This window comes from Trachurus trachurus, assembly GCF_905171665.1.
Source record: "Trachurus trachurus genome assembly, chromosome: 21".
NCBI classification, from domain to species: Eukaryota; Metazoa; Chordata; class Actinopteri; order Carangiformes; family Carangidae; genus Trachurus; species Trachurus trachurus.
In genome coordinates, this window is record NC_139899.1 from 26,653,061 (window position 1) to 26,673,120 (window position 20,060).

The window sequence follows — 20,060 nt, forward strand, 5'->3', positions numbered from 1 at the left end:
AGAGCCGAGACACCGACGCTGTGTGAACTGTGAAGTGAGTGGTGCGGCTGATTGACAGCCATGTTTACATTGGTGGTTACCAAGCCTACGGAGAAAAACAGTCTGTGAGTCACACACGTATGTTGACAAGCTGAAGGTGTTATGTAAAGGCTGGAGAATTCAGGAGTGAATGCAAAGAGCTATTATAGCTGCAGGGGGAAAACAAAAAGCAAAAAAATGCAGGTGCAGGGAAACACAAAGCCCATGAGCAAACAAGTGAGAATTCATTGTGAAATCAGAGTTGGAGTGAGAATAAGATGATTTAAAATGAGCAGTCTGTGTTGGCCAGCAGTGTTAAACTCACTGGGTCTAATCACAGCATCTCCACCACACCTCTAAAACCTACCTGTCACAATGCTGAGTCATTACTGAGCTACAAAGACATAATGAGATGCCACATGCCAGGCATTATGTAGATTCCACTCAGATGATCATTTTGAGTCCCAACATTAGAAGAACATTTTGTATGATGGATCAGAAACTTTTATAAAAGTCACTTAACTTTCTGGGTATCTAAAGTTTCCAGTCTGATGCAACGCTAGAGTTCAGGGGCATGGTGTCATATTGCAGGTGCACAAAGTGTTGCATCTGGGGATATTACCTTCAGGCTGCCATTCACACTGTGAGACTCACACTGTGAGACACTCCGAGATGCCATTTATATTTTTAAACTACAGTAGCACGGGTTCAAGCGAGAAATTTAGATTAGTGTTATAATCTTTAACAGTTCTTGCGCCAAAAAACAGACACAACTAAATTATTTATCACATTAGCTCGCTAAATAATCAGACTAATTTGTATCATCAGTAGGCTAGCAGCAGGGCAGGCGTATTTAAAACAAATACAACCACATGATTATGAAAAGACACAGACGTCAGGACTGGATTTAGGATAGACCAATCCTGATTAGTCTATACTAAATCAAGCAGATACTCTCAATTGAGCCTCAAATGGACTGATTGAGATTTACAGAATGAATGATGAATGGGGAGAGTGGATTTCAGCCAAACTGTAAGCAAATTTGATTTGATTTCAATCATCTCTTTATTTAGCAACATGTAAATATCTGGTTCCACCTAATTAAATGTGATTATATACAGTATATGAATATAATATAATTTGAATTTTGAAGTTTTTGACTTTAAGCTAAATTTGCTACACTACCACTATTATTACAACTAATTATAATGCTAATGTTGCTAATGATAATAAACTTTATTTGTAGAGCAGCTTCCATAACATGAATTGCAGCTCAAAGTGCGTTTCATAGGTTCTCAACAGTCAGACAACTTAATTTTTCTTCAGATAGCCTAAAGAAAATGTGAAAAAAATCTATAAAAGCTTTAATAAAAGAAATAAAATCATGAAATGATTGATTTTACTATAACAAAACTAGCCTAAACAAAAATTTAACTTACTTTGTATCTTATAAATGCTGTTTTATCTGTTATGTATTGTAAATATATATATTTTTTGCTGTTCAAAATACATTACTTTGCTATGAAATCCCATTATGTTCAACAATAAACAAAGTACAACAGTAGCCTAGGTATACAATACATACAAACACTCAGACATTTCCCAATCACAACACACAAATGAAACAAAAGAGACAAAAAAGAATAGTAACAAACAAAATGAAATAATGATTAAAGCTAATAAATTAAATAAATAATAGAATTAGATAAATGAAAGATGTAAAGAAATAAATTCAGGCAAATGACTAGACACTTTCTTACGTATATCGTATGAGCCAGGAGGAGGCGAAGGTCCCCGTGTGACGTATAATCCAGGCGCAGAAGTAGCGCTGCGGTGATTTTTCGGGTCAGCTCGGAGGGTTTCTGGAGGACAAGACAGTAGATCATCATGGCCCTGAGGGTGATCCGACTGGTCATCCCGTCGGGAGCGACTGCTTTCGGATCGGTGACTGCTGTGCAGAAGGTAAAGGAGAGGAGGAAACACACAGAGCAGTAGCTTTGGTCTGTTTTGTCCCGTCGGTCTGTGTCTGATTCACAAGGACATGCTAAGCTAATTAGCCGTTAGCATCACAACAAGCCTGTCACTCATTGGTTCATTCACAACTTTACTGACCAAGAAGGCAACATAACAAGCTGACAGTGTAATTATTAATTGTGCAATTGAATATATGCGTAATAATTTACACGTTACCGCTAATTAAATCACGGTATCATTTGTAGCTAGTGCAGATGTGTTGCTAACGAGACTTCATCCAGATGTGGAGAGGTGGTTGTTGTTAGCATCATTGTCTACCTCACCTCTTAGGTTTAATTAATAACTTGTTGATATATTTACTTGTAATTAGGTTCGGTGCTGCATCTGCACTTGTTATGTCATGATTCTGTTTATAAAATAAATTAAAATCTGCCTAATTTTATGATAAATGATAAAGGACAGATGGGTGAGTCGAAGCTAACTTGTCAATACTGACAGATTAATCACTGTTTGTTTACATTCATGTGTCAGTGAGGAGTGCAACCCATTGCAAACTGTTTTCTGTATTGCTCAATATATAATATATGATATAAACACTGCTCAATTTATCTTGACATAACATTAATGTAATGCATGACTTGTCGTTGCCAGCACAATTCAGTTTTCATTTGTACCTATGCACAGTAACAAACTGTAAGTGCCCCTTAAATTTGAGACAGTGCAAGTAAATTTTTCATGTACTTGCACATGTTTTTTTTCAAACTTTATTTCACATTACAATTAACATTTCAATTTGAAATTCACATTCAATTTACAAAACTCCTTTGAGGAAACATTTGCTTGCATCTGAAACATTACAAGCTTACATGTACTTGCACACATGTGCAACCAGTAAATTAGCCTCTTTTTTTAACACTAGTGAAATGTTGATGGAGCGACTCAAAGACTATGGTATATGATATTACAGGTGCCAATGAGTGTGAGGATCATGAATGAAAAGGAAATGTGGATATTGGCTTTGCAAGTCAATTTATAGTGTGCATCCATAAAATCTCTGCTTGCCCTCCTAAAAGTTAGGGGGCCACTGTGCTGTAGCCCCTGTACTGCCCAATAGTAATAATGTAATGTAATGAACTCCTATCTATCTATCTATCTATCTATCTATCTATCTATCTATCTATCTATCTATCTATCTATCTATCTATCTATCTCACATTGTCAAGGAGTAAGAGAAATTAACCTACAGAAAACATATTTACACAACAAAATATTAATTAAATCTATTCTTTCTTCTACGTCTAGTCTGTGTCAAGCCTTAATTATAAAGTGGGTGTTTGCTTGGAAATTTCATTGTGGTGATTTTCACACTTTGTGTGTGTGAGTGTGTGCATGTTTTGTGCAAATTCTCAAACTAATTTCAATTAAAAAGCTTTATTTAAAGTTATAAAATTACATTTTCCAGTTAGCTTGAGGCAGTGTAACGCTCCTCTTTTAAAATCCGTAGTTAGTTTTGGGAGTGTGTGTGTGTGTTAAAGCTGTTTGTCTGGTACTGAAGCTCTTATTTTTTCTTTTTCTTTTTTTTTCTTTTCTTAACCCCCCTGCAGGCTCAGTGTGTTTATCTGGCTCTGGTCCATGTTAACCCTGGTGTTTTCATTAAAAGTGTGGTGTTTGTGTTTGTTTTGTATTGCAGGCGGGTGTTCACACGAGCTCGGTGCGCAGCCTCAGGTACGGCTGGTGGTCGTACGCGCTGGGTGAGAGGACGACACCGCGGTTTACGCAGAACAGCAGAATCATCTCTGTGGATGGCAACCTGGCCTCGGGGAAAGGAGCGCTGGCTCAGAAGCTGGCTGACAAGCTGGGTAACTATCAGACGGCACAGATCAATATCAATATAGGCTACGTTGTGTGTGCTTATCTAATAGTGCCTGATAATATCAGACAGCCAATTTATTTGTCAGGCTCCGGCGTGGACATAACAACTCTAACACCTAACATTATTGACATATTATAGGAAATATGCTCATTGTCGTAGTGACAGTTGGATCGTTGGCCAACATGTAGAGATATTTCAGTGGGAGGATAAAGCAGATAGTGTTAATGCTGCTGACAATAACATATCCTTTGTTTTAGGTTCTTTTCTTAGACAAAAAAGGGTTCTTTAAAGGGATAGTTCAACATTTTGGCAAATTGGCCCATTGCCTTAATCCCTATAGTCATAGCTGTAGGTTCGTTACCTTTAATTGTCGGTGCAAGCTATTTTTAGAACGGCGGAGCAGAGCCGTGAGCTGCTCAGAGCTACGCTACGGAGGCTCATGGGATTTCTTGGTTTCCCTCATCAAACTCATCAAATACACAATCCAACAACTCCAAAACGCTCTGGGACAAGTTGTGACCTGCACATTCACCACGCTATGAGATAATAACAGAACGTTACCAGACAGAGTTGTTTTAAAGGTAAATTCATGCAAAACAGCTGATGCCTGTTGCCTTCAGGGACAGTTTTTCAGCAAGCAGTCTCTGTATTTACCTCTATATATAGACTATAAGGATTGTGGCAATGGGTGTTGAACTATCCCTTTAACTAGTCAACAAGGTAAATAAACCTAAAAAGCAAAACAAAGCCTAAAACCCAAACCTAAAACAAAGTATTCAGCAGACATAATGAACTTTCACTGTGGATGCACAGGGATGCTGTACATGCCCGAGCCCGACACGTTCTACTTGGACAAGATGAAGGGCGAGAAGGAGCCGCTGTCCGTCGACTACAACGGGATGTGCAGCCTGGAGAAGTTCTACACAGACCCCAAAGCTGCTGATGGGAACAGCTACAGGCTGCAGCTGTGGATGTACACCATGAGGCTGCTGCAGTACTCGGACGCCATCGAACACCTGATCACCACAGGTATCACACACACACACAGAGGCCGAGTGTAGTTTAATTCTGGATTTCTACGTATTTGTGTCATATTGTGTTTATTGTAGATAGTAATAATATTCACTAACCCTGATCTTCTGTGTTCAAGGCCAAGGAGTGATCCTGGAGCGTTCCCCCTTCAGCGACATGGTCTTCCTGGAGGCCATGTTCAAAGAGGGCTACATCAGGAAAGAGTGTGAGTGATAATAATAATAACTTTATTTATATAGCACCTTTAAAAACACAAGTTTACAAAGTGCTTCACAAAACAATATAGAAAAGACAAGTCACAAATGGCCCAGGCGATACAGCAACACAGGCAATACAAGAACCCAACAACAGATTGAGACTAGGAGGACTCACATTAGAGTGCAGGATGCAGTTAAAAATAAATGAAATTAATAAAAGGGGGTTATAAAAAACAAATAAGATACAATAAAATAAGAAAAAGATGGGATAAAAGAGTTAAAACCGAGTAAAACAAAGAGCATCTGAGTAAAACTATGAGATAAAATAGATCATAGGATGACATCACGTAATATATAATCACATAATCATAATTAGTTTATATGTACAGCACTTTTCAAAGCAATGTAATGCAACAAAGTAGTGCATTGTGAAGGACAAACGAAAAGGAAAGCAGGACGACAAAGTCACCGTCAACAGAGGAAACAGAAATGATATGAATCAGTTAAAAGTAATGATGAAATCGTGACTAGAAGAAACAGAAAAGTTTACAGATAAAATCATACAGCAAAAGTAACTTTGATGTGATGATGTAGAAGCAGACTGTGAGTAAAATCGCTGTCACCTCAACATCTGAAACTACAGGAATGAATCAGCAGCTCGGGCTGTGACTCAGGAGGTTGAGCCGGTTTCCACTAATTACAAAATTAGAAAACCGGTGGTTCGAGGCAATCTGGGGTGCAGCTCCTCGCACGCTGCACCCCAGATTGCCTGCTATCGTGGCTGCAGAGGGAAAAAAATGACTGTGATTAGTAGCGTAAAGCCCTTTGAGTGGTCGTTAGCGCTAGAAAAGTGCTTTATAATCGCCGTCCATTTCCCAGTCCATTTATATGTGAGGTCTTAAAAAGTCAAGAGTAAAACTTTAAAACTAATTCTAAAAGTTGAATATGACGCTGAAGAAAAAAAAAAAAAACAGAGACATGATTATGTTTTTGTGATTTTGGTTCGACGTCTGGCAGCTGAGTGTCAGACACCCTGAAGCTGTGCGAACTAGTGTCGGCTCAGGTCTGTAAACACAACGTTATAATAAACTCTGAAGAAAGAAATATCTGAATTTTTTTAGCGAGGATTCAATTCAAATTGGAGGATTTGCTCTAAAATAAATGAGATGAGCTCAGAGTCTGTAATAAGGATTTCTATTTAGGTGGAGCTAAGTGGAAGAAGACTGAATAAAAAGGTTCACGGACTAAATCCATCTGAGCATCATCAGTGTGATAATGAAAAAAGAAGAGAAAGGCAGAATAATAGTCTCAGTTTAACCTCTTATTAAAATGCACCAGCTCGTATCTCAGTGTCTCGTCGAGTTCACCTGTTACTTTTCATTATCCGGCGATTAGCGAGATTCAAACTGTGTCCCACGAGTTGCACGTCTTAAAAAAATAATAATCTCCCGTGGCTCGCAGGTGTGCAGCACTACAACGAGGTGAAGAACATTAGCATCTGCGAGTTCCTGCCGCCGCACCTCGTCATCTACGTGGACGTGGCAGCCGAGGAGGTGCAGAAGAAGCTGAAACAGAGCAGCAAGGTAAACGGATGAGACGCGTTCACTGACACCGCGGGATTCTGCCATCTGCAGAGGAGGCTGTAATTATTCCAGCCTCGCTCATTAACTTTCAATAGAGGGCATTATATTCTATTTTTAAACTGGGAACAACAGCCTGAAAACCTCCTCAGAGGAGGAGCAGAGACAATTATTGGAGATGGATGATAATCACTCTTATTGATAAAAAATGATCTCTTTTCTCTTTCGCTTACAGCCGCATCTGCAGAACTTGCCCCTGTCGTATTTGAAAGGCATCGAGAACGGATACAAGAAGTCGTTCCTGCCTCAAATCAGGTGATTTTAAAACGTTTGTTAGATCTCAACTCCAACACTGAAGCATCAGATTATTCAACCTTGTCTCATGTTTGTACGTGTTTATGTTTGTTTCAGTGAAGCGTCGGAGGTCCTGGCGTACGACGCAACTCAGTCCCAGGATGTCGAGAGGGTGAGAGAGAAACTGACAGTCGATGGTTGATCGTTTGTCTCCGTCTCGTTGTCATAGGACACGATATGGCAGCAACAGCTGGGCGGATGTTCCTTCAATCTGGCACAAACATTCATATGGACTTGAGAGGAACTGATGAGGCTTTGAAAGTTAAAGGTCAAAGACACAGTGACCTCACAAAAGATGGTTTTCAGAAATGAGAAAATCAACAAAAATGCAACGATATATTTCGGTCACATACACAAACATCAAAATCAACCATTTTGTGTGAACAATTTAGCCAGCACATGTACATAATTGCAACCATACATTTCACACACCCACAAAAGAAAAAAACATACATATACAGTATATATGAATGAGTGAATGAATGAACTAGACAGTCCTCCCCGTTGGTGTTACCTGCCACACAGGTGTGACATAAATAAACAATTTAAGATCACTTTCAGTACTCAACTATACATCGCTCTTCGTCTCATTGCCCAAGCCTTTTCAAGAAATAAAGAAAATGCAAATATATTCAACTGAAAAAGATGTTTTAGCTTCACAGCATCGTCTAACCACACAAATTCATTATTTGGATCTACCTTACTACACATTTTTTGTCTTATAGAGTCATAGAAAGGACAATAGAAGAACACAAAATGAATTTCATTCTCCACCTCTTGGATGTCACATAAATTACAAATTCTATCGTCTTCTGCTGTGCCGACATATCTGCCTGTCTCAATATGAAGACCAAGTATACCAGCTCTCAATTGAGCACACAGGGATCTTTTCTTGTTTGACAAATGATACAAAACATAGTTTTCTGGGCCAAATACCTGTTTTATTTCACAGTAAGTATGCAGTTTATATATTTATATATTTAGAAAATAGATAAAAAAAGAGACAACAGCACACAAACAACAGTAAAAGATGCAACAGAGTTAAATCAAAGATATTTACAATAGATGGATTCACTCTAATAAAAAGAAAAAAAGGAGGTTGCACTTTGTGATGCATCAGTATTGAGCTATTTTGAATATGTGAACACAATGTCTCCAAACCTCTTGAAGGGAACAACATCAGATTTGAGATGACCGCTTGGGCTCAAGGATGTATTGATTTTGGTTTTGGTTATGAAAGGTCACAGTGGCCTCACAAAACATGATTTTGACCTTATGAATGCAGACTTCAGGATGCACTGATTGGATTTTGGGGCAATCCTTCTTTTCTTTTTTCTTTTTTTAAGTTGTTTTGACTGTTAATTATGAACTGTTCTGTGAGTTAATGAGCCGTGTGTCGTCCACAGGTGGCCGAGGACATCGACTACCTGAAGTTTGAGAAGGGGCCGTGGTTGGAGCAGGACGACGTCACCTACCACCAGATGAGGATGCTGTGAGTCAAACACATCATCGTCACGTTTGTAATAGAAATAACAGTGAATGATAAAAATAACAATGATAACGATGTCCTACGGGAAGATTTCCTACAGGTGAAGTCACACCCAGAAGACGTGTCACTGTCGCAGCCTTTTATTTGAGATTCTCATTAGGATTTAATGTGCGAAGAACCTGAAGGGAACTGAAAATGCAAATTTGCTCTAATTGCTCGATGCTTCTCTCCCTCTCTCTCTCTCTCGTTTTAAAACGCTTTGCTGTCGACTCAACTCACTAACCCCCACCCTCCTCTTTTTTTTCTTCTGTGTGTTTTCCAGCGTGGAAGACAAACAGCAGGTGGCAACGCTGACCCACATACCCAGATACCTGCCAGAGATCACCATCGGCGCCCACGACTATGATGAAAAATACTACGCCTATAGATCGGTACGTGGAGACAAAACACTCGTCCTCACCTCTTCATCCTCTCCATCCTTTACAGTAGCTGTTTAAAAAAAAAAAAAAAAAAAAAATCCTTTTTATTTGGGAAGGCACATTTCCATTACATCCAATAATTACAGCATTTCAGACTTTCTTTAGTCCAGTGGTTCCCAAACCTTCTCTGCTGGGCCCCCCTTTGGCTGATAAGAAAATGTCTGTGCCCCCGCTGAGAGCTGTGCACAGTCCCTGTCAAAATAAATGAAATAAATAAATAAATAAATATAGCAGATGAAATCAGATCTGATCGGTTTTAAATGACCATTTGGTCCAGATCCAATTGGATTTTTCTTTCTCAACTCTGAGGGAAAAAAAACATCTTCTCCATAACATAAATCTCATGTACAGTGTCAATCTATTCATCGATGGTGGGTGGTTCTACTTTTAACTATTTCCTTGTAATGGATTTCCTACTGGCTCCCAATAAAATACCCAGTAGTTTTTTTTTTATCTTAAAGGGATAGTTCAACATTTTGGCAAATTGGCCCATTGCCATAATCTCTATAGTCATAGCAGTAGGTTCGTTACCTTTGATTGTCGGTGCAAGCTATTTTTAGAACGGCGTTGTTTTAGATACAGAGACTGCTTGCTGAAAAACTGCCCCCAACTGGAACGCACATCAGCAGTTTTGCATGAATTTCCCTCTTAAAACAACTCTGTCTCGTAACGTTGTTTCTTAGACACAAAAGGTTTATTTACCTTGTTGACTAGTTAAAGGGATAGTTCAACACCCATTGCCACAATCCCTATAGTCATAGCGGTAGGTTCGTTACCTTTAAGTGTCGGTGCAAGCTATTTTTAGAACGGCGGAACAGAGCAGCGAGCTGCTCAGAGCGACGCAGTGAATCCCCCCATTACATAGTTTCACATTTAAATGGAATATTTACACCAAATACATTGTTTATATGTTTATGAATCTCTTCCAATTAAGTCCCTAAAAACCCGGCAGTCCCAGAAAGTAGCTGCTATTGTCACAAACAAACAGTGGAAAGTCACACTACACATAAAAACATCTCTCCTGAATGAATCACAAGGCTTCATCATGTTTTGGATGAAAGGATGATAATAATATAAAAATCAGCAGCAGTCACAGGGGATCGCCACCTTCTATCAGCTCGTATACGTTCACGTGTCACTGTGACTGTGACTGTGACTCGACTGGTGGAGGTTTGAGTTTTTCTGACGCTGCCGATCTCCTGGGATTTTCACACTCACTCACTCCTTCACAACAGTCTCAAGAGTTTTTCTTTTTTACTCGGAGTGGAGCTGAAAATAAAACAGAAACACATGAGTGAGCAGCAGCAGCAGCAGCAGCAGCAGCAGCAGCTCTGAGGAAGAGGTCAACGCAGCGCTACGGTCCCTCAGATAACCACTCTTTACAACTCAACATCTCCACATCCCGTACACGTTATGAAACAGGAGTTGTGTTTCCATGGAGATGAGACGAGCCGACGTCTTTCAGCTCTTTTTCTTTACACTCCTTTCCGTGAACGGTTCTGGCGATACGTTACCTGGTTATCTGGTGTCGAGGAGCTTTATTAAAAACCTGCAAAATGATGTTATTGAAGAAGCAAAGCGCCGCCGCCGCCTGTTCTCTCTTTACGCCCGATACTTCTCCTTCTTCTTTCTCCTTGTCTCCGTCTCGGCCGTGAAGCCTGTCAGCGTGATTGAATTCATTTTCTTTCCACCCCTGAAATATTGAGCGACTGGTAGTAGCTACGAAAAGGCAAATGTCAAGACGTGGAGTGTTCTGCAGGGCGTTCGGTATCATCAGTCTTGCAGGGTGGAAACATTTGGGTCTGACCTTTTCTGTTCGACTGCAACTGGAGACTTTTCTTTTTTTCTTTTTTTTTTTCTTTTGCTGCATAATGCTACGAAGAGGCTGTGACCCAACGTTTTGTCATGAGCCGAGTCTCGGCGGAGAGAATGAGAAAGCGTGTGACTCACGGTGGCGTCAGCTCCTGCAGCGCATCTCAAGAGTCACAGAAGGACACGGCATTACCAATCTACTAACGTTAAGGATTACAGTCTGACAGTGAGAAAGTGTGAAGATATCCCACTCGAATCATCCAATGTTTCATGTTCAGTCTCTAATTAAGTTTTTTTTCTTATTTTTTTCCCTTGCAGCTCCCAGGGAAGAAGTACGCCCCCGGCTATAACGCAGATGTTGGAGACAAATACATCTGGTTGAAATGAGCGAGTTCGCCGACTCATCAACACATCCAACCCCTCGTCACAGACTGATCAGCTTCCTGCGTGAGCTGTGGGCCAATCCTGGTCCGCTATCGACCCGCTCGTCTTCTGTTGTACATCCTGAATAATATGTATGTATAAAATAAGAAAAAAATAATAATAAATTTTGAATCTACAAAATGTTGTTTGGACCTTTTTGTTGTAATTGTTGTAAGATGATAACTTTAAACTGCATTACAGACACAAAAAAACACATTTAATGAATGTAATGAATCTGCCTGCAGCTGTACAGATATTTTAAATACTTCAATACTTAGGAAAAGGCTTAAACATCACATCATAATGCAAAACAATGATGTAAATTAAAGTTAGAGATAGACAAGAACATGAAAGAACAGTCACATGTCACTATACATACACTAAACAGTAAAACTACTAATAATATCGATGACAAGTTACCATGTTACATCTGAAGAGAATATTTGATACAGTTCAATAACAATTATATCACTAAATACAGAAGATCTACTGATTGAAAACAAATAACTGATTGATCCTGTCAATAATTATGACGACTTACCACATAACACTGTCATTCATTATCTGTTTATATATCAGCTTCTAACTATAGTTGAGTATGACATATCATTTGTTAAAGACCATTTAATATCTGTTTATATGTCATTGCAATGCGAAATACTATATGTTACCTTAAATAAGTTCTCCAAAACCCCCAAAAGTAAAATACTGCATGTATAAAGCTCAAATTACTCAATTAACTCTGAGATATTCCTTTTTCCCTTTAATTAAATTAGATAAATGAATGTCAAAACTTACTCGTATTGCATTATATTTTCTGAGACGTGTTTATTTCACCACTGTCACCGCATCACTTAAAGCAGATATCAGCTTCACGGCCGTTTCGGCTAATGCTGCGTTCAAGGCAGGCTTTTGAAACCGTAAGTTACAGCTTCAAGTCACAACTACGACTTGGTAGCGTTCCAGGTAACCCGTAGCTCGTGTTTTTACCATCCTGTTGTCTGTGAAAGTTCCCTATAACGGCCACTCGTAACTTCCGACCCGTGAACTCGTACCAGATCGAACTGGTATGACTTCACAGGAAGGAAAAACACAAAGTACGAGTTTCTTTGAACGCACCATGAGTTAGCAGCCCCCGCCCTTGTCAGGCATCAATTGGTCCTCGTGCTACGTCACCACATTCACGCGCATCCCTTGGCTGCACACACAGCCCTTCATGCCGTTCTCTCTCCTCATTGGATAACACTTGTATCCCACAAGGAAAATTTTCTCCTCGGGTTACAGCAGAGCAGAGTGACGGAGAGACTCGTGTTTAGGCTGAAATACTTCATGTAAGTGATTGCTGACGGAAAATAGGACTATTTAGGACTTATATTAACAAAAACATTCCACTGATATCTGCTTTAACTGTGAGGAAAATAAGAATTGAATCTGCTCCCACACAAAGAAATAGACGGTCTATAGTTTTTATCTGGTAAATTTATTTTAACAGAAAGAGACAGAATATCAACACTACATCCTGAAATAATATCGTCATATAAAGGTTATGAATTAATATTTGATCAAGTGAAATCAAATAGCAGTGGATCAAATACTGTATAAAAGAGGTATGGCCTGTGCTTTTATTTTGAAGGAGAGGTCCCGAGCTCCTCATCTTGGTGAGAGTTGATTAGTTTGTGTTCATGTTTTGTGGAGGAGGCTCTGGTTGTTGTGATTAAGACTTGATCACCAGCAGAGATAGGAGGATAAACTGGGCTCAGTGACGAGCTCAGAGGGAGACGTGGCTAAATCTGCAGGATCTTAACGCAGGAATCTCGCTCTGCTGTGCCGACTTATCGACCTGGATAGAGGAGGACAGGCTGTGTGACCCTTCATATCCATCGCCTTGACGACCGTGGGACACTTGACAACCACTATAGAGCCTCGAGGATGAAGGAAGGAAGTGAAGGAAGGAAAGAAGATGAGAGATGTCTCGTTAAGCACCGACCGAGGAGCAAAGACAGACCGGATCGTGACTTTACGAGGTTTGAGCCAGAGGACCGGCGGATCACGTCGGCTTTGGCTCCGATGGAAACACAATCGATGTTTAGTTTGACCTCATTACAAACCGCCAACACATGTAGAGACACACAAAGGCTCCTGAGCTCAGACTTCATGGGCACTTAACAATAATTCTTCCATTTAAGTGTCTCTCAGACTCTCACATGGTCGGTTTGTCACCAGCAGCCACGTATGAGAAGCCATCATCATCATCATCATCATTATCATCATCATCAGCCTCCATCAACAGGAAGATGTTGCTCTCCAGATGTGGACGATCCTGATGCTGCAGGTGTTCAAGTCTCAACCCAGAGCCTTGATTTCATCCAGCAGGCTCACAAGTGAGGAAAAGAAAAGGTAAATGCACCTGTTGCACCTGTCACACTCATTTGAATCATTTTTTTTTTTTAATCTTGCCTTTATTTATAGTTTATTTCATGTGCATTTTTCAACTATCTTTATTTATTGTGTTATTACATGATTCACCAAGTCAAATTCCTTTTTAGTGTAACAACCACTTAACATTATGAGACATTCAGATTCTGTTTTACCTCTGTGTGCATGTACAGCTATACATGTGAGGACCAGTTTGAGTTTTAAACCATCAGGGTGAGGACATTTTAGGAAAGTGAGGACATTTTGGCCGGTCCTCTCTTTCTCAGACCCCTTCTAAGGTCTGTTTGAGGGTTAAGACTTTATAATAACTAGGTTATTATAATTGGGTTTAAAGAGAAACCTGTGTCTATGCTACATTTTTACCTAAATTAAAAAGCTCCAGAGTAATTGTGATTGTTAACTACGTGACTTGTGACTTGTTACAGTGAGAACTGAGGCGTCTCATGGCTGAAAACCATCCTTGCAGCATCAGTGTAGCAGGCTACTTGGCCGCCGACACGGTGTCCCGGCTCTCGTCTCTGCGGCACCTTGACACAAACGCGCTCCGTAACCCGTAATCTTTTGTTTATGACAGCTAAGACTACACAAACACACACGTCGCAACATTTAATGTGTTATATAACGTTATCCACCGCTCCATGTATTGATTTTTCGCTGGCTTTGTTGTAAACAGAAGCTGGGAGGAGGGTTAGTAAAACAGCGGAAAAGCGACTAGACTTGCATAGTTCCTTGTTAAGTTAGGTTAAGAGTAATGGTTAAGGTGGTATTTGTTTTGGATGGTTAAGGTTAGGGTAAGGGGCTAGGGAAAACACTATGCCAACGAGTGTCCTCACAAAGATAGCCATACAAACATGTGTGTGTGTGTGTTTTGTGTGGTGGCCCTGAGGGTTCAACATCTGGAAATATAAGAAAACAGGTGCAAAGATACAATATGCTACAAAATCAGAAAACAACTTCATCAGTTTGACAACACATGAGCTGCAAAGACTCACAACAACACAACAGAAGTGGACAGACCAGGTGGCTAAAGGCTGATGCTAAGCTAACAGTGAATATTTGCAATAATATGTGTGAATCATGTGATGTTGATGTCACAATGAACCAAACTCACATTATTTCCTTACATCACAAACAGGCAGCCGTCTGCAACAACTTTTAAAGTCAAGAAGTTTTGTACTAAAGTGCACCTGAGCTGAAACACTTGTATTCCCATATCTGTTGTCAAATGGATGAATACTTGTGTCTTTGTGTGTGTTTTCTTTAGCTGCCGTGCTGTGAACTCTCAGGGCCACCGTAGCTCTGGGTCATGGACCATCATCATCATCAACTCCATGATATCACAGTGTCTCCATGCAGACATTTTTTTTCTTCAGATTTCCTGTGTTGATTACAATAATGATTGAGCAGAACTCTCCCTCCTGTAGATAATGGGAAATTACATTAATTAAGGAAAAAAAAAAAAAAAAAAACTAAAGAAAAGAAGGGATCTGCTATTTATAATGAAGGACTAAAAATATTCAAGAGCAATCACAGACTCTGAAAAAGAGAGGTGATTAACTTTGATCCCCTCATTATCCTGTCATATAAATGACTGCCTCCTAATTATCACCGTACGGCTTCACAACATGCAGCTCAGAGCTCTGCCCTTCTCACGCTGGGTGACGTTCACACTCGAGTCCAGCTTTGTGAGCTATTCTCAAAAGTTTTGTTTCACCCAGACACAGCGAGGTGGGCGTGGCGGGTTACATGCTGTCATTCTGCCATCCCACCACTCCGACATACCGCTATTCCGACATGTGAACGTCCCACCATTCGGACGAGGCTTTCAATGTAAGGAAATGTGCGTTACTCGACAGGTAACTCCCTTCTTTAAAGGGATAGTTCACCCAAAATTGAAATTTCACTCATTATCTACTCACCCTCATGTCGACTAAGGGCTGGGAGAAGTTTCAGAGTCCTCCGTGGCTTCTCTGAGTTACAGGGGGTCTCGGCGTAGCAGTGCATGTCCATATACTGTAACGGTTGCAAATGGATACCAACTGTCTTCGTAACAAAAAGACACACCAAAAAACATCCAAATACCTCCATGCTGCTCGTATGTAATGTCTGTCTTGTATTGAAGCCCCGACATGCGAAATTGTCCCGAAAAAAATTAAATACGTCTATTTTTCAAACTTGTTTGTAGCGGAAGCTCCTCTTCCCGGTTCGTCAAATTTGGACGAACCAGGGTCTGTTCTCTCCGTCCAAATTTGACGAACCGGGAAGAGGAGCTTCGAGAAGCTTCCAAAATATGCTATTAAAGGAATTGTCGGAAAGGCAGGATGTTTAAAGGGACAACGAGGAGTTTTGGAAAAGCGAAGCGTTTTCACACTACATTTATGAGCTTGCGCGCGCACCGTGAAATTCTTTGACCGGCGCAAGACAGACTCATGTTTTCATTCATCAAGAATTAAAGTCAGAGGTTCAAAGAGGTTCACATACCGTCGTAGTTCTGACCATAAACAGCGATTCGGCGGCGTTATTCTCATGACTTGCCGGGCAGCGTCCGCGAAACCGAAAGTAAGGAAACGCTGGTCGGCTCGCCCATTGTTTCCGCCACCACTAATAATAACAAAATGACAAAACGATATATTTATCGAAAATGGGCCCATTAACAAGTGTGGGTAGCGGAGATTCATCCACATTAATATGAGACTTTTTTATTATCGTGGAATTTTTCGTTCTGCCGATGGAGAAACTCCTCGTTGTCCCTTTAAAAAAAGAAAAATAATACCGTCATTATGACCATAAGTGGCAAAAATTGTCGGAATGACGGGACATTTGATAGAAAATTAAGTGTTGCCATTTAGACAATTAGCGGCCTATGTTGGACTGGTTGCCCCCCGGTGTTGGTGTAATGTGGTTTACGATGAGCCTAGTGGACAACAAGCTTTGAGAAAGAGTCTCCCTCTAGGACACGGAGCTGCTGGTTTCCGGCCTCTGTAAACTCTGGAAGTTGATGAAAGTTGGTCCGACCACAGAAAAGATGTTATTCCCTCTCCAACACTTCAGACCCTAAGTGCCCCCAAACAAGCCCGAGGGGGGTGTTCTGTCAGAGGGCTCCTTGACAGATCCAAATACCCAGTTGTTGGATGGGGAAGTTGCTGAGAGCACGAGACGAAAGGAGAAAATTCAGACTGAGGAGCTGCTGTATTACAGGTCTGGGGAGACAGTTACATCCCGTATAACAAGCTCCAACCACCCTCAGAACTGAAGAGGTGAGAAATGAGAGTGACGTAACCCAGAGGCAGAGGGGAAAATAGCAAAAAAAATATGGCTCATTATATATATTTTTGTGTTATACTCTCATATAACATGCTCAATATCACTTAATTTCAAAAAGCTATATGTATGGAGATCTATATGAGGGTATATTTGAAACAAATTGACATAAAACAGGCGTGGACAAAAAACTAAAACAAAACAGAAAGTAGTTACTCCTCAGGTCGGTCAAAGTGGAACAAAGTAAGAAATCAGCACCTGGAGCCTCGGTCGGACAGGCAGTCAGCAGAAAGCCGAGGCCGGACGGCTGTCAGGAGCTGAGAGGAGGAGGTTGTCCACCTGCACTCCTGCAGCCGCGGCGTCAGATCTGCTCAGACAAAGGGAGTGTGAATAATTGACAGCACAGCAGCCCGGTGCAGTCACATTCAGCTAATGGAGGATGGAAAACATGAACTGTGGAGAAGGACGAGCTGGCACAGTATCCTGTCTGGTCTGATGTAACACCGAGGTCTTATCAGTGCTGCTGAGACTCAGGAGGGGAGAAGGTGGGAACTTTTTTTTTTTTTTTTCACAGAATAGATTTGTAACTCTGCAGGAGGACTGAAGGAAGCTGCAAAACTGCATGTGAATTAAACAGTAAGTTTAAGAGAGTGTATTTATGGCACAGCTCTATTTCCTTTACTTTTTCTACACTTACTACAGTTTTTCCTTATTATAAACGTAGAACTGAGTAAGTAAAGTACATTCGCTAAACCTCTGACTCTGCATGCAAAACCAATCACACATCTCAAAACTGTTTTTATCTGTAATAAAAAATCTACTTTTTTCACATTATGCACAAGAAAATCTAAATAAAAACCTCGCTGAGAGTTTATTGCACTACAGAGAAAATAGAAAACACAGTGTTCAGAGCAGGAAGCTCCAGATTAGCCTACTCCTTATAGTAATAAAGGTATTTTCTAAGTAAAACTCACAGCTCAGAAACAGTTACTGTATCCTACTGCAAAATCTATCTATCTATCTATCTATCTATCTATCTATCTATCTATCTATCTATCTATCTATCTATCTATCTATCTATCTATCTATCTATCTATCTATCTATCTATCTATCTATCGGGGAGAAGGGATTAGCCTACATGAAACATATTTAGATGACAAAATATCAATTACAGTAAGTCATTAGTTACAGTTACAATGTAAATACAGTTACATTTTAAAATCAATACATTTCAATGATCAAGTTGAACCATTGGTTTGTTTTTAATGATTTCTTGTCAAATTACGTAACGACCTGCTACTTAGCCAGTAAGCAGGGTAGCTAGCTAATCATATCTGGCTACTACTAAACAAACTGTGTGCATGCATGACTTCAATATATTTTTAGCTAATTATCTCTATAAACTTTATATCTCCTTAAATGTTCAAACAACCGTTGAGAACCACAACCTTTTCAGGTATGCGAGCTAGCTTACTGAGCTTGATTTCATGCCGTAAAAAAATGACTTTTCTGGTTCTATTTTTATTTTAGGGGGATTAGCTGCAGGGCAAACAAAGTAAAAACAAAATGTTTTATGGAGCTGTAGAGTTCACATTGTTTTCTTTCTTGTTTACTGCTTTGCTCCGACACAATACTGTGAGAAATAAAGGTGGAAAACCACTTTATGAGCGGCACTGACTGAGGATGCCTTTCACAATAAAAGCAACAATAAGACTGAGCTGGACTCATATTTTATTTGTTGAATTGAGTTGAGCGCTCATTAAACTCTATTAAAATCTATGTATTGAGATTTATAACACTCTGCCTCCATAGTAATTCACTTGTTAAATCTATAATCCAATCTGAATTATTATCTCACTCTGTACATGTAAGCCTATTAGTTTTTGACCAAATAGTACCATCATGTCAGTTTCCATTTATTATTACTTCACATTTCCACATGGTATTACACACTTGATCTAATCCCATACCGCCTTGCCTCGTCCCCAAGAGTCTCAGCGATATGCAGTTCAGTATAAATGACTATGAAAGACTCGAATTTAGGAGATTAAAAAAATCCTGTCATTAATCAGTGGCCCGAGTGTGTACCATGGAAATGAATGGCTCTCTGGGCTTTAGAGGCAGATGATGGCTGCAGGAGCTTTGTCATGTGTTGGGGATTTTGGGGAATTGACATCCCTGCAGAGCACTACACTAAAAGCCGACTTTAAACTTTCATCTAAAACTCACACAAGCCTCCTGGATTAAAACTAATTTAACGCTTTACAGCAGACTGATATTGAACATGTTGCACCAGAAAGCAAATTCTGTTCCATCGCAACGCCTTGGGACGCCTCGCAGTGACTTCGGTGATGAAGCAGAGGGAAGATTACCGGTTTGCCGGGGTTCATTTCTCAGCTGCAGTGAGCTGTGGCTGCTGCTCGGCATCATGGGAGTCCCAGAGCCTGGGAAAGAAAACCGGAGCAAGAGGGGAAACGAATAGGGGGAGGCACCTTAATCAACGGGGCTAATTAGCATTCATTAATCACCTCAGCATAACTGCTAATGAAATAATTCCTCCCTGCTTATATTTAGGGTGACAGTCGGTGTAGGATATGTGAAGCAGCAAGGTCTGACGCCGTGCATTCCCATCATGCACCTGTGTGGAGGCAGCAGATGGCAGTGTTGCTATCTGGATCTATGCAGCCTGAGAGCATTGTCTAGTAGTGGAAGGTATTGTTTTGACAGTGAGTGTGTAGCTCTGGGGCATTCGTGCCTCTGGGTAACGCCACTGAAATGCAAAATGCTCACTGCTGGGTACCTGAGTTATTATGTGAAATACCAACACTTTGCACAGTGTTTTTAAACGCTAAAATAAACAGTTAAGAATATATGTACAGTAGTGGTAAGCAGATGTTTGCATTTCTTTATGTATTTGTAAGGCGTTTCTCTCCCTGGGCAAGGTGGAGCTGCAATAATACACAATTTAATGTGTCTTTTTTATTTTTAAATCTGTATACAGCTATGTGACTGTGTGTTATTAGCCAATTATCAATCACCAGTTGAGAGCTGTGAACCTACTAGATATTTTTGCGGAATAAAAAGGCGTAGAGACGCTGGTCGACTGCAGATTTCCACACTAATGTTTAATT

General features: G+C 40.2%; 1 protein-coding gene across 1 annotated transcript; it reads left to right on the plus strand.

Moving 5' to 3' along the window:
- Positions 1 to 1,829: 1,829 nt before the first annotated feature.
- Positions 1,830 to 11,375, plus strand: ndufa10 (NADH:ubiquinone oxidoreductase subunit A10). Its single transcript, XM_083997499.1, has 10 exons — positions 1,830 to 1,980; positions 3,683 to 3,851; positions 4,679 to 4,894; positions 5,016 to 5,102; positions 6,556 to 6,677; positions 6,910 to 6,989; positions 7,086 to 7,140; positions 8,435 to 8,520; positions 8,840 to 8,948; positions 11,127 to 11,375. The coding sequence occupies exons 1-10, from the start codon at positions 1,906 to 1,908 to the stop codon at positions 11,193 to 11,195; spliced, it is 1,068 nt and encodes a 355-aa protein (XP_083853625.1). The 5' UTR covers positions 1,830 to 1,905; the 3' UTR covers positions 11,196 to 11,375.
- The last annotated feature ends 8,685 nt before the right edge of the window (positions 11,376 to 20,060 follow it).